General features: G+C 39.9%; 1 protein-coding gene across 1 annotated transcript in view; it reads left to right on the top strand.

Annotated features, from left to right (window-relative positions):
* RHEB (Ras homolog enriched in brain) overlaps positions 1 to 11,546 on the top strand; it is a 36,250-nt gene that overhangs the window by 17,417 nt on the left and 7,287 nt on the right. The window contains exons 3-6 of the mRNA XM_009322508.1: positions 3,691 to 3,758; positions 6,930 to 7,012; positions 11,300 to 11,356; positions 11,457 to 11,504. Of these exons, the coding sequence (XP_009320783.1) occupies positions 3,691 to 3,758; positions 6,930 to 7,012; positions 11,300 to 11,356; positions 11,457 to 11,504 (256 nt within the window). The remainder of the gene's footprint in view (positions 1 to 3,690; positions 3,759 to 6,929; positions 7,013 to 11,299; positions 11,357 to 11,456; positions 11,505 to 11,546) is intronic.

An 11,546-nucleotide genomic window follows, 5' to 3' on the forward strand; every position in this document is an offset into this window, starting at 1 on the left:
ATTTAAAGGACGGGTAGATGAGGCGCTTAGGGACATGGTTTAGTGGGCATGGTGTTGTTGGGTTGACGGTTGGACTCGATGATCTTAGAGGTCTCTTCCAACCTTAATGATTCTATGATTCCCCCCACCCCCATCTTTGCAGGGATGTCTTTGGTTATCATTAATTCAGTGATTTTTGTGTTGCAGAAAAGCAGAGTTGACTGCCCGAGTTTCAAAAATGTTTCCTTCAGCTCCTCTGAGGCCTGCCTGGCTGCTTTCTGCTTTTTCTTGCAGTTTTGGAGAGGCTTCTAGCACTGTGCCACGCTCTGTGTCTTCCCTTCTCTTCTAAACTGGCTCAGTAGCTCCCTAAGGGAAGGATCAGTCTTCTCCCAAGGGCTTCCTACCTCCATCCCACGTTTTTTAACACAACTGTGAGTAGAAGCATATTAGAAAGGGGGAGGGGGCTGGAGGCATCCTAGTAGCTGTGGAGAGAAGATACCTATAGGTTTAGATGGGTCTGCTAGAAGCATATTTAAGACTAAACTTCTTCCATACGTGTCATGGCAGCTGCCCTGGAAGGGTGAAGTATGCTTCTTCCCAGGAGCTGCTGCTGAGCAGCCTTCTCAAGGGGTGGAAATGAGGCTTCTGAGAAAAATTAAAAATAGCTCTGTTGCATTACACATCTCAGCGTTGTAAAAGATGTCCTGGCAGATTAGTGATAGGCATTGACTTTGGAATGAAGACAAGTAGAAAGGGATGCAGAAGGTAGTAGTAACCAAGGAACCCTTACAAGGTGGTTGGATTTAGCTACCAGCCAGTAGCTCTGTGGGAATAATGTTACACCACTCTCATACCTTTACTCAGTGGCACTATTGATCTGAAAGTCTGCATTCATGTGCCTGGTGCTGATTTCTTATCACGATGTCTTGTTTTCACAGCAGCTGTCTTTTGAGTTGCATATGGAAATCATTTCACTCATGTTAGTCTAATTGAAATATACTTGATCTTAGGGTAATGATGATCAGCAGCTGATGGAGTTGCTGCATAAGTTACACTTCTGCTGAACTGTAGAAGCATTCAGGGCCGCGCTCTGCCTGTAATTTTACCAAGACTTTATCTGGGAGCAAAATGGCTTTAGTTCTTTGCAACACAGCCATTGACTGCAGCACCCTGAACTGTACGCATAGATCTGTTTGGTGCTGTGCTGTTCACTGCAGCACCAAATTCTCCAAATTTCAGCAATGCATCAGAACTAGAAACAATTGTAGGTGAAGGTGTGGATGGCAGCTTTCTTCATATAGCTACACTCAAGTTATGCGTTGCAAGCTGTAAGCATGTCCTGTTCTGAGATCTGTGTGCTTCGTGGAGCTACAGCAGGCTTTATCCACGCTTCAGCTGATGAGCAGCGTTTCGCAGATGCTCACGTTATGACTAGGACTGCAGGGATTGTTCAGGTCTGCTGAAATCTGTCCTTGGCATACCAGAAAGAGCCATACTATGCCGTGATCATGTTATCGGTTGTTTGCCTTGCTTACGGGCACAGCAGAAGGCAGTGTGTCGCAGGATGGCAGGTGATGGAATTGGAAGTAAAGACTTCCTCTAGATCAAGGGGACCTGTGGATCACTAATCATATTTAATACAGCTGCAGGTTTTTCCCAAGATGAAATTCTTACCAGGGATATTTTTAAAAAGCTTCAGAAACAAATGGGAGTAATTAATTTTGACTGCATCAAAGCAGATTTGTGTTCATGCAGTGGGCTGTTCTAGTGCTACAAGCCTCTGCACTGAACTAACAGTTCTCCTCACCCAGTCTGTGGTGACTCCTCCACTGTTTCCCTTCCCCTGGCTCTGTCACACTCTGCTTCCAGTACCGATGATGGTGATGTCTTTGCTGGGTCTATTCTAGGCTTCTAGAATAGTCTGAAAAAGCTGCCATCTGTCTCTGTCCCTTTTTAAATATTAACTTTATGAGGCTCTTGAAGCTACTTTGATTGCGGAGTGCTTTGATGTGTATGTGAACTGTCAAGAGACTAGAGACTGTTACTTTTAATGTACCTGTTAATGCAGTACCTCTCCAGATGAGTCTGTTTTCCCTCTGATTTGAAGCAGTGATACCGTATATAGCAACGCTGCGTGTTAACATCTGTTCAAACAAATGGTTGCTTCTGTCCTCACCACAGTATTCATCCAAGGTAAAAAGCTGTTGTGGATTCTTGCTTCGTAACCCTAAAATTTTGTGCAGTGATGACAACGGTGTCCAGACAGTGACTTGATAGCAGCTCGCATGCACATGTGCTAAAGCAGCTTTCTTAGGGGATAGACAGGGTAAGGTAGGAGTGTTCTCTTTGAGGCTCCATTTCAAGTTGCACTTGGCAGTATTGTAATGGAAACTGCAGGTACGCTTTACACTGTTTATTTAGACACTCTGCGTTAGTTTGGCTTTGCTGTTTGAATTACTCTTTTTTTTTTAAGTGTGCTTTGATTTACTAGGTGGGCTGAAACCTCCGGTTTCAGATATTTCAGCCCACTTACTCAAGATAACACTCACATTGTGGAGACTTGACAGGGCAATGAGCATTGGCAGGGAGGAGGAAAGTTGGCGAACTTCAGCTTCTGGGAGACCCTGTACAAAACCCAGAGGGCATTGGCAGGAGACTGCACAGCAGGATCGAGAACATTCAACTTCGCAGCTTCGGGAAGCTGTTGGACAATTTAGAGGCTGACAAAGAGGTCACTACAGTGTTAGCTATTTCCCTGCTCATCACTGCAATGAAAGATGAAGCTTCTTAGGACTGTTAGTATCTGGGAAAACCACCTCAACCAGAGGACAACACAAACTTTACTCAGTATATCAATACTGTCCGGTAATTGTGTCATGAGCACAACACTAAGGCCAAAGTGAAGCCCTGAAGGCAGGTTTGTGTGCTGTGGTTGGTACATGTAGTGCTCGGTAGTACATTATTCCTACAAGAGCTGTGACACTGTTTGCTTTTGCAGTTGCATAATACAAACACTGAGTAAGATTTCTCAGCTCACAGTGCGTTGGCATTTCATGAATCTGAGGAAGAGAAGCAATGCTCATCGCTTTCAGGGACTGAATGTACTTCCTGACTGAGGACTAGATAGGCTGGTAGCAACATGGTGAGCTGCTAGCTAAATTCTCATTATGTAGGCTTAGTATATTTGTAAGTTAGGCTGTGTGTGGTTTAGCCCACAAAGAATTTTTTTTTTAATCCAGATCATTTACCTCATGGTATTTACATTTAGGAAATTGATTTTGCTAAACTGCTTGAAAACTGAGGAGAATATCCTGTAATAAGTTCAAAGTTGGCTTTGATGCTAATTGTATTTAAGTGTCTCGTATTACCACAAATTATGGTTGCCTCTTAGGCAAGTCTTGGAAGTCTCTTAGAAGGAAAGAGTAAGAAGGCTTTTTACATGCATTTCTAAGTAAGTAAAGGAGAAACTGCTGCATCCTATGTGAGAATCTTCTGAAATTTGAAATTTTGAAGTAAATTTCTGAGTTTTGTTGTCTGTAATATGCTAGTTAAGAGTACACCCACCTGATCTAGCCTTTTACTGCTACTTCAAAGCGTATAACTGAAATTCTTTTTCTTAGTGCCTTGGCTGACAATGGCATAGATGAGTGACTTCTGATCCCTTCCTTGTTTATAATTCTGAAATGTGTATGTATTTCTTATTTGTTCTAGCTTTTACAAAACTGATCACAGTAAATGGCCAAGAATATCATCTTCAGCTGGTTGACACCGCTGGCCAAGTAAGTTATCTTTCTTTCTTTGACTCTTTCTTCAGAGTTAAGACAGGTATTCATACTCCTGTAGAACTAAGCTGGTAGCAACCATGTGCTCAAAGCTGAAGTTTAACACAAATGATTCTGCCTTATCATTTAGTCACCAAAGAGCAATGTTTCTGTAGTGTTTCTTTAAACGGTTTTGTTGGGTTTCGGTTTTTGGGGTGGTTTTTTTTTTTTGTTCTCCTGTCTATTGAACGTATGCCTAAAAAAGCGAAGAAGGAACTGCCTAAACTCTGATGTACCAAAAGTTCATAAGTAGCTTGCTTGATATGTACGAACTAAACTAGCAGTCTTGCTTTAGATGGAAAATGTCACTTCAATAAACCATGGAGAAGTTTTTCATGACTTTTTGCTATTTGTGTGCTCTAGCTACACCACTGTGACTTACATCCATGAAGTAGTCATGGGGAGTATACAGAAATGCATATAGGTAGTACTTAACGGGCTACCAATAAACTGCTGCAGTTTGTTTACATTTTTAAGTAAGTGATGATTCATGCATGCTTCTGAGCTTCATGTAGTGACGGGGAGCACAGGAGCAGACAGTGAACACGTGTCCTGTGGCATGGTCAGTAGCTTCATGAAGTACAGGTGTTCATTATATAGTGCTGCTTGGCTGAACTTGCAGTGCATGTTCCGTGCACAGGAGTGCTCTGTCCTTAGAAAGACTCTATATTAAAAAAAGGGGGGGGAAGACCCAAACCAGAAAACAGACTGTTAAACCTCTGTATTTTTATCTTAAACTTTCTATTGCTTACCTGTTCTTACCTTCTGTGAGTTCTGATACTATACCTTTGGGTTTTTCTATACTTTTTGGGTTTGAGTAGTGTTAAACAATCTTAGTGTTGTAAAATATGCTGCCAGTACTTAAGACTTTAAAGCTGCAGGACACTTGCTCATAGCTGGGACACTATTCAGAAGGGTTGTAACCTTCTAGGTATGTTTGATCGCTTTCTTTGAAGAGAACTACATGACTTAAGAATAACCATGCTGTAATTATATGGTGTCAGCCTGTGGTGCTAATCAGCAACACTATATTCACTTACAATCTGTCAGAGGTGTCTGAAGTGATTAAAAACGCAATACTGGCGACACGTGCTAGGGCAAGACTGTTTGATGGGGAATATTCTGCAGAGGAGAGCAGGGTTGAGATGGGCAGCCTGTGAAGTGTGAGCAGCAGAGCAAGCTCCGTAGGTTTCACTTTGTGCCAAAGTCTGCTTGCCTTACATCTCCAATTGTAGCGTAGTGATAAAAGTAAAATCTCTCTTTGAGGAAGAAATGACCGCCTGGGAAGGCAGTGTAACTGTGGTAATATACCTCTATTGCTGAGGTTTATTTTCAGGGTTGATTTAATGTTGTACAGTATTGTAAAACCAAAAGAACTTCTTTCCCAGCCTGTGGTTATTTTCAGATTTGATTCATCATATGAATGGCTTGAACTTTGAGTTCTGGCTCACAGGGTTAGAGGGGAGAGATGATGTTGGGTTATAGAAGGTATGGCTTGAACAGATTTCTTTCTCAAGTCTGTCTTGCTTAATGATCCATAGGGAGTCCTCGTGTATACAGCATAGCAAGGATTATATTGTAGATTTGTTATATACTTGAAAACTTGACTATGACTTGAAAAGTTAGAGCTACGTTGTTTTATCACTTGGCAAAGTTCTTAATTTGACCCACAAGTTCCAGGAAGCATGGCAGCTTTTCTTCCTTCTCCTAACAAGCTAAATATGAAGTAATAAATTAGAAACAGTGGAGGTTATGGCACTTACTTTTCTTGGTACTCCTTCTGTCCCATGCCTCTTTACCTTTCATGGTTATCTATTCAGATTTGCGTAGTTCAGTTAAACAGGAGTACAGGATCACAGAAGAGGAGCTAGGGCACTCCTGAGAAATTCCGGGTAAAGTCAAACAACTACAGAGTTGCACTTTCACCTGTTTTACACGCAGACTAGCTCAGATCCCTTCTGTATTGACTTTGAGATTACACGGCCAGCTGAAGTGGCAGTTTGGCATTTCAGGGAAGATGGGGGAGGGCTGCCCTCAGTGTGTAGCAATAAAGGCAAATAAGGACATCTTTTGTCAAGTGTTATTCTTTCAAACTTTTTGGCTGCATCTGTGAAGTTGATTTATAAAGGGTTTTTCCTCATTTGCCAGTTACGGAAGTTTGATTCCTTTTGGCTGTCTAGAGTTAAGCTGTGTGATTGCACTGCTCCATCTGTTCAGTCATGACAATGTACAGAGAGGTTATGTGATCTTAAGCTAAAATTAACATCTTAAGAAGCATAAGTTTAAAAACTTGAGAACTTATACATTAAGAAGTATGGCTCTTGTCAAAATTGAAATGTTTCCTGGGAACATCTATTAGAATGATTTAGATTTTTAACATGGGATTCATAGTATTTGTGTTGCATTTCCTGCAATATGTAAGTCTGTTTCATTTACCTATTTGGTAAGTTCGTTTTCTACAGCGGTCATAAATTCAGTGATTCAGTTTCTGTTGTTTTGTGGTGTGTGGTTGTTTTTTTTTAATTAAACACTTGTCATATAATGTAAACATCTAGTTTACATGAACATAAAGCAACTAATAATGATATTTCTTGCATCTACAGTTGATAAGCGTTAGTTAGTTGGTAAGTCACAGTTACTCACTTCCTAACAGACCCCTCAGGTAATTTAGATGTGATCAGTGTCACTGGAAATTATGAACTGCTAGATCCTGTCGTCAGCTGTTGAAATTAGGAATTTGAAATGTATCGCTAGCAAGATAAGAGGCGTAATTGCTAATTAGTGGTAGGACAGAGTACATGTTTTGTACTAATACAAACTGATAATTAAGCAGGATAAGAGGACTGGGAATAGCTTTAGCTGATCCATAGTCTCAGAGGGAATAAACCAAAAAAATATGTAGATTAAAATTTAGAGTACACAGACTGACTCAGCTTTCTCTTAATTTGGTAAAGATTCCACACCTGGCATTATGATGAAAAAAAAATGTAATTCTGAAAGTAGTACCTATACACAATGGTCCTGCACCTCATGTCTTACAAATAGACCAACTTAACTGCTGGTGATTTGCTAGCATCAAGTTCTGAACTGTGGCAGTAAGTAATTTTAAATGCAATGTTCCTTCTACAGGATGAATACTCCATATTTCCTCAGACGTACTCCATAGACATCAATGGCTACATTCTTGTTTATTCAGTCACATCAATAAAAAGGTAATAAAATCTGTTGTGTTCTTCTGGTTCAGATATTAACCAGATATATTCTGGGTTCAGCTCCTACCTCTGCTATATTTTCTTCACATGTGTTTAATTTGTTGAATCTCTATCTCCCTTAGAAGTATAATGGAAATAAAAATTAGTGGGTTTTCAGAAATTTCCCCTCAGATCCAAATGTCACAGATACTTTACAGGCTAATATGCAAGGTACCATGTAAGAAACGAGACAGTGCTGAACTACATTATTTTGAGATGTAAGTAAAAGTACATAGAATGATTTCAAGAATAAGTAGAGTTCATTGCTCTAGCATCAGATACAAAGGCGGACTTAAATATGAACCAAAAGGGCACTTTCGTTTATGTGAAGTACCCAATTAGTTGCTAGATTGGTCCCTCAGCCTTGTAGCTCATTACACTACTGAGATTGCTTTGACTTCTTGGCTTGGACTGTTCTGGTTAACCATCAGAAACTTTCAGATAAATAGCGATGTATCAATATATGACTTTTGGCCTGTAGAGTCACTCTTGCCGTGCTGCAGCAAATACGGTACTTGAAAAATTTCCCAGAGTATCTATTTTGTCCTCGCTGTTGGCTGCAGTCCGTTCTGTCGTGAGGACAGAGTCCATTGTAGCTGGAGTCATTTACTTGCAAGAAGCATCTCAGCATTCGTAAGGTTTTGTCATCTTCCATTATTTTGTCCCTTCCATCTGGTTGTCTTGCTTTGTTTAAATGCTGGTCGTTCTTGAATAGATCTTAATTTTCTAGTATTGTACAGCATCTTTGTTATGACAGCCAAAATAATCCTATTTTTTAAAACTTTTGTTCGAGTAAAATGATTAAGACCTTAGGCCTTTCACTCTCTTCAGGTAGAAGAGAAGTTGATGCTTCCCTTCTACTTGCAAGGAAGCTGATCAGCTTCTTACAAGTGCTGAAGCGTTCCATGTCTTTTCTTCTGAAGCAGACAAAACTGGTCATCTCAAGTGCTCTTTAGCAGGCCATCACAAAATACGGGTAAAACAACTTGCCTCTTGGCTCTTCTGTGCTTCTCAAAGAAAGGATACGGTCTGGCTATAAATGTCCGTTGCTTGCAAGGTCTTTAATGTTGAACAGGTTTTGGCAGTCCATCATTCTTGGTTTTCATCTTTAGTTCTGAAGTAGTGAACAGCAAGCACATGTCATGTGGAGGAGATGCAACAGATGTTAGGCTTTCATGTGTATCTAGAGGTACTAAGCTACCTAACGCCCTTTTTTTAATCAGAGCTTTGTTGTTGGTGATGAATAACTTCTATGAAATAGGAGTTAGTATTCTCAGCCTTAAGTGGACAATCCTCCACTTCTAAAGTGAAGAGAAAAATGTTCATTGAGAAGTGGTACTGTGAGGGCAAAAATGTCTTTGACTAAAATAAGCGTAGATCCTTGGAGGCTTCTGCAGCTTGTGCTCTTCCCTGGTTGGCAGCTAAAGGACATGCTCTTTTTCAGCTACTCCCGTTGTTGCCTCCTGGTGTCTTGAGCTTAGCAGCCCAGACAAAGAAATGAAAATCTGTTTTCTGTGGTAGCATTCGATCAGTTAAAATGGAAACCAAATTATGGTGAACATACTAATAGAACAAGGTATGTTAAGACTGTAGGTAGATAGTATTTTCATCAGTATTTTAGTCTTGATCTGTTTATTCCAAGTTTTTTGTTTCTGCCTTTAAATTTTAAAGCATCAATGATCCTGTCTTGTTCAATTTCTTATGGTCTGTATCAAGACAGCATTAGGCAATAGGAAAGATCTTCCACAATACTCTGGTAGCTTAGATGACTTGCCCAGGCAATCAAATTACGGTCACCATCTGTTTTGACTTCTGTCAAAGTGTGTATATTGATCTGAGTATTGATCCAGCAGGGTTGAGAGCTTTGACAGCAAACTTAATAGAAATGCCTTTTTAAAATTACCGTCTTCCCTGCTAACCTCCAGTGGGAAGTTTAAATGGGACTTGAGTAAAAGCTAACGCCCTACATTTTTCATATTCCCAGGCTCTCGGCAGCAAGGTTACTGGAAGGCTTTTGCTCTAGTTCAGCTTAATTAAATTCCAATTTTGTATCTTGCTAGGTTCCATGGTTTTGTGTCACACATTTATCCGACAGCTAGTAATTTTTTTTTTGTTGTATTTCACACATTGAGATGTTTGCTGTAACCCTATTTGCTTGTCACAACTGGAAGGACCTCTTATGGTCTCCAGATCGCTTGCTGTTTCACGATTTGATAATGTTCTTTTTGGATTGGTCAATATTTGTCTTAAACTCTGCCTCTGCTCCTTCTAGCCTTATTAATTTGTAAAGCTTTCTAGAACATTAAATTGATCTGGTCAAGCCAATTTCATTCTTGGCAATTCTTAGCAACTTGTTTCTGTGTCAGAATTGTGTGTGAATTTAAATAGCACTTCTCTTTTGGTTTCCACCTTGATCTATTAACAAAGATCAGCTGTTCAGCCTTTTTACTAAAAACGGAGCTTGTGAACTACACTAGATGAGCAGATACACAGAATTGGGAAGTGAAGAGCCTGAGTTGAACAAGAACACTTTGCAGCATTGTGCACTGGAACCTCAGGTGAAGGCTCGCTGGGGTGCTATGCCATGCCATGGCTTTTTCTAGCTGTTCTGGGAACAGCAGGCCTAATAGTGGAAAGGAAACAGTGATTGTATTGTGTTAGTGATTCAGTTATCCTGTGGCTAGTACGCTAGATCTTTCCTGTTGCTTCAGACTGAGAAACAGTTTTGTGGTCTGTAGCAGAATTTTTTTTGTAGTATTTTTATTCCTCTTTCAGTTTGCAGGGTCACCTAGTTCTATATGTAGCAATGCCTCTCAACTTTGTCACAACCAACCTCCATTTAACTCTTATTTTTAAAGTAATGCTAAGAATGAAAGTCCAAGACGAGTTCTCGAGACCAGAATTTCACTAATACCTTTTCAGCATAAGCTCTTTGTAACCCTAAAGTCCTTTCATTGATTCCACATTTTCATGTAATCTGTAGTATCATACTTGAGTTACTAATAGTAAGTTGTGCCTTTTGTCATGCTTAGGTCACGCTTTTGTTTGCAAAGAACTCATTTTCTTGATAGGATATACTAAAACTATTAGCTGAACACGGAGAAGTATTATGTTCTACTCAGTCTCAAAAATTATTGCTGAAATCAGACAAATTGACCTGCTTGGCAGAAAATCCTTTTTAAACATGGTAGCGTTTATTGTTCCAGAAGTGAGAAGTTTTAGGATTCAAATAGCTTGAATAGTGTTTTTAGGCACCAGTTCTTTGAGAGCTCTGAGTTGGAAGTGTGTTTGAGTGCTGCTCTATTTTTAAGAGTTTCAATTCTAATTGAAATGCAGTGCAAGTCAAGACACTGCCTGTAGCTAACAACCTTGGAAGTTGGAAAAGTGTCGGTCACTTTTTTGTGGTATAGTTGTGTGTCTCATCTGTGAACCTGTGCCTCCTCTTAAAACAAATCTGCATTATGCACTTCATGTACCAGCATTTTTTCCATACTGTAATTAGAGGAGCACAACATCTGCGCTTCAACCCCATTTATACTTTGTTCTCAGAAGTACTAAATGTCAAATGCAGTGGATTTTGTTAGTGAGGTTTTTGGCGGCTTGGTATTTCGCAGTACTGCTGCTTCTCTCCCGTAATCCAAACGTCACATACATGGTAGGTGAACAGACAAGTGTTTGAATAACCACTGTTTCTATACCATCTTGCAGATCAATTTACTCACTTTCCACAGAAAATTAGAATTTAGGCTTCTTTTGGCTTTCCCATAAATAAAATTAAACAATTCTAGATGAACTAAGTGTTCTTAAAATATAATGTACTCTTTCAAGTCGGAGTGTGCTTAACTAAATACTTTTTCTTTGAAACTGCTTTAATTTGACATGCTCATCCAGAGCTGTTGGGCTGTAGCAGTTAAATACTTTGCTGCAGATACAAGCCAGATGGGAGGTGGGAGGGGCTTTTAGTGATCCTTTGTGAGATGCATCAGTCCTGGGTAATGTTCTTTATTTCTGCAAGTATCATAACCGGGGGGGCTATGATGGTAGGCACAGGCTAGTCTTTGCTGTCTCTAGGACCATTTTGTCTGTTGTACGCAAATCGGTAAGACTTTCGGCATCTTTGTAGTTCTGCCACTATACATAGAGTAAGTTTTAAACACAGCAACCTACATATGCATTTAATTGCTTGTGTATTGGGTATTAAGGATAAACATTGGAGTGCATGTGTGACTTCATCCCTTTATTTTGCAGTTTTGAAGTGATAAAAGTTATCCATGGCAAGTTATTGGATATGGTGGGAAAAGTCCAGTAAGTAGTGACACTTTCATCTCATTTCATTGCAGGCATGTTACTAGTACTTTGTTCAGTATACTATAACTGTTCTGAAGTTCTGAACTTTCTTTCACAGAATACCCATTATGCTGGTTGGAAATAAAAAAGACCTGCATATGGAACGGTATGTGAACTCCAGTACGTCTAAAATGCAAGACAGCAGCCG

This window comes from Pygoscelis adeliae, unplaced genomic scaffold (genome assembly GCF_000699105.1).
Source record: "Pygoscelis adeliae isolate BGI_AS28 unplaced genomic scaffold, ASM69910v1 Scaffold123, whole genome shotgun sequence".
NCBI classification, from domain to species: domain Eukaryota; kingdom Metazoa; phylum Chordata; class Aves; order Sphenisciformes; family Spheniscidae; genus Pygoscelis; species Pygoscelis adeliae.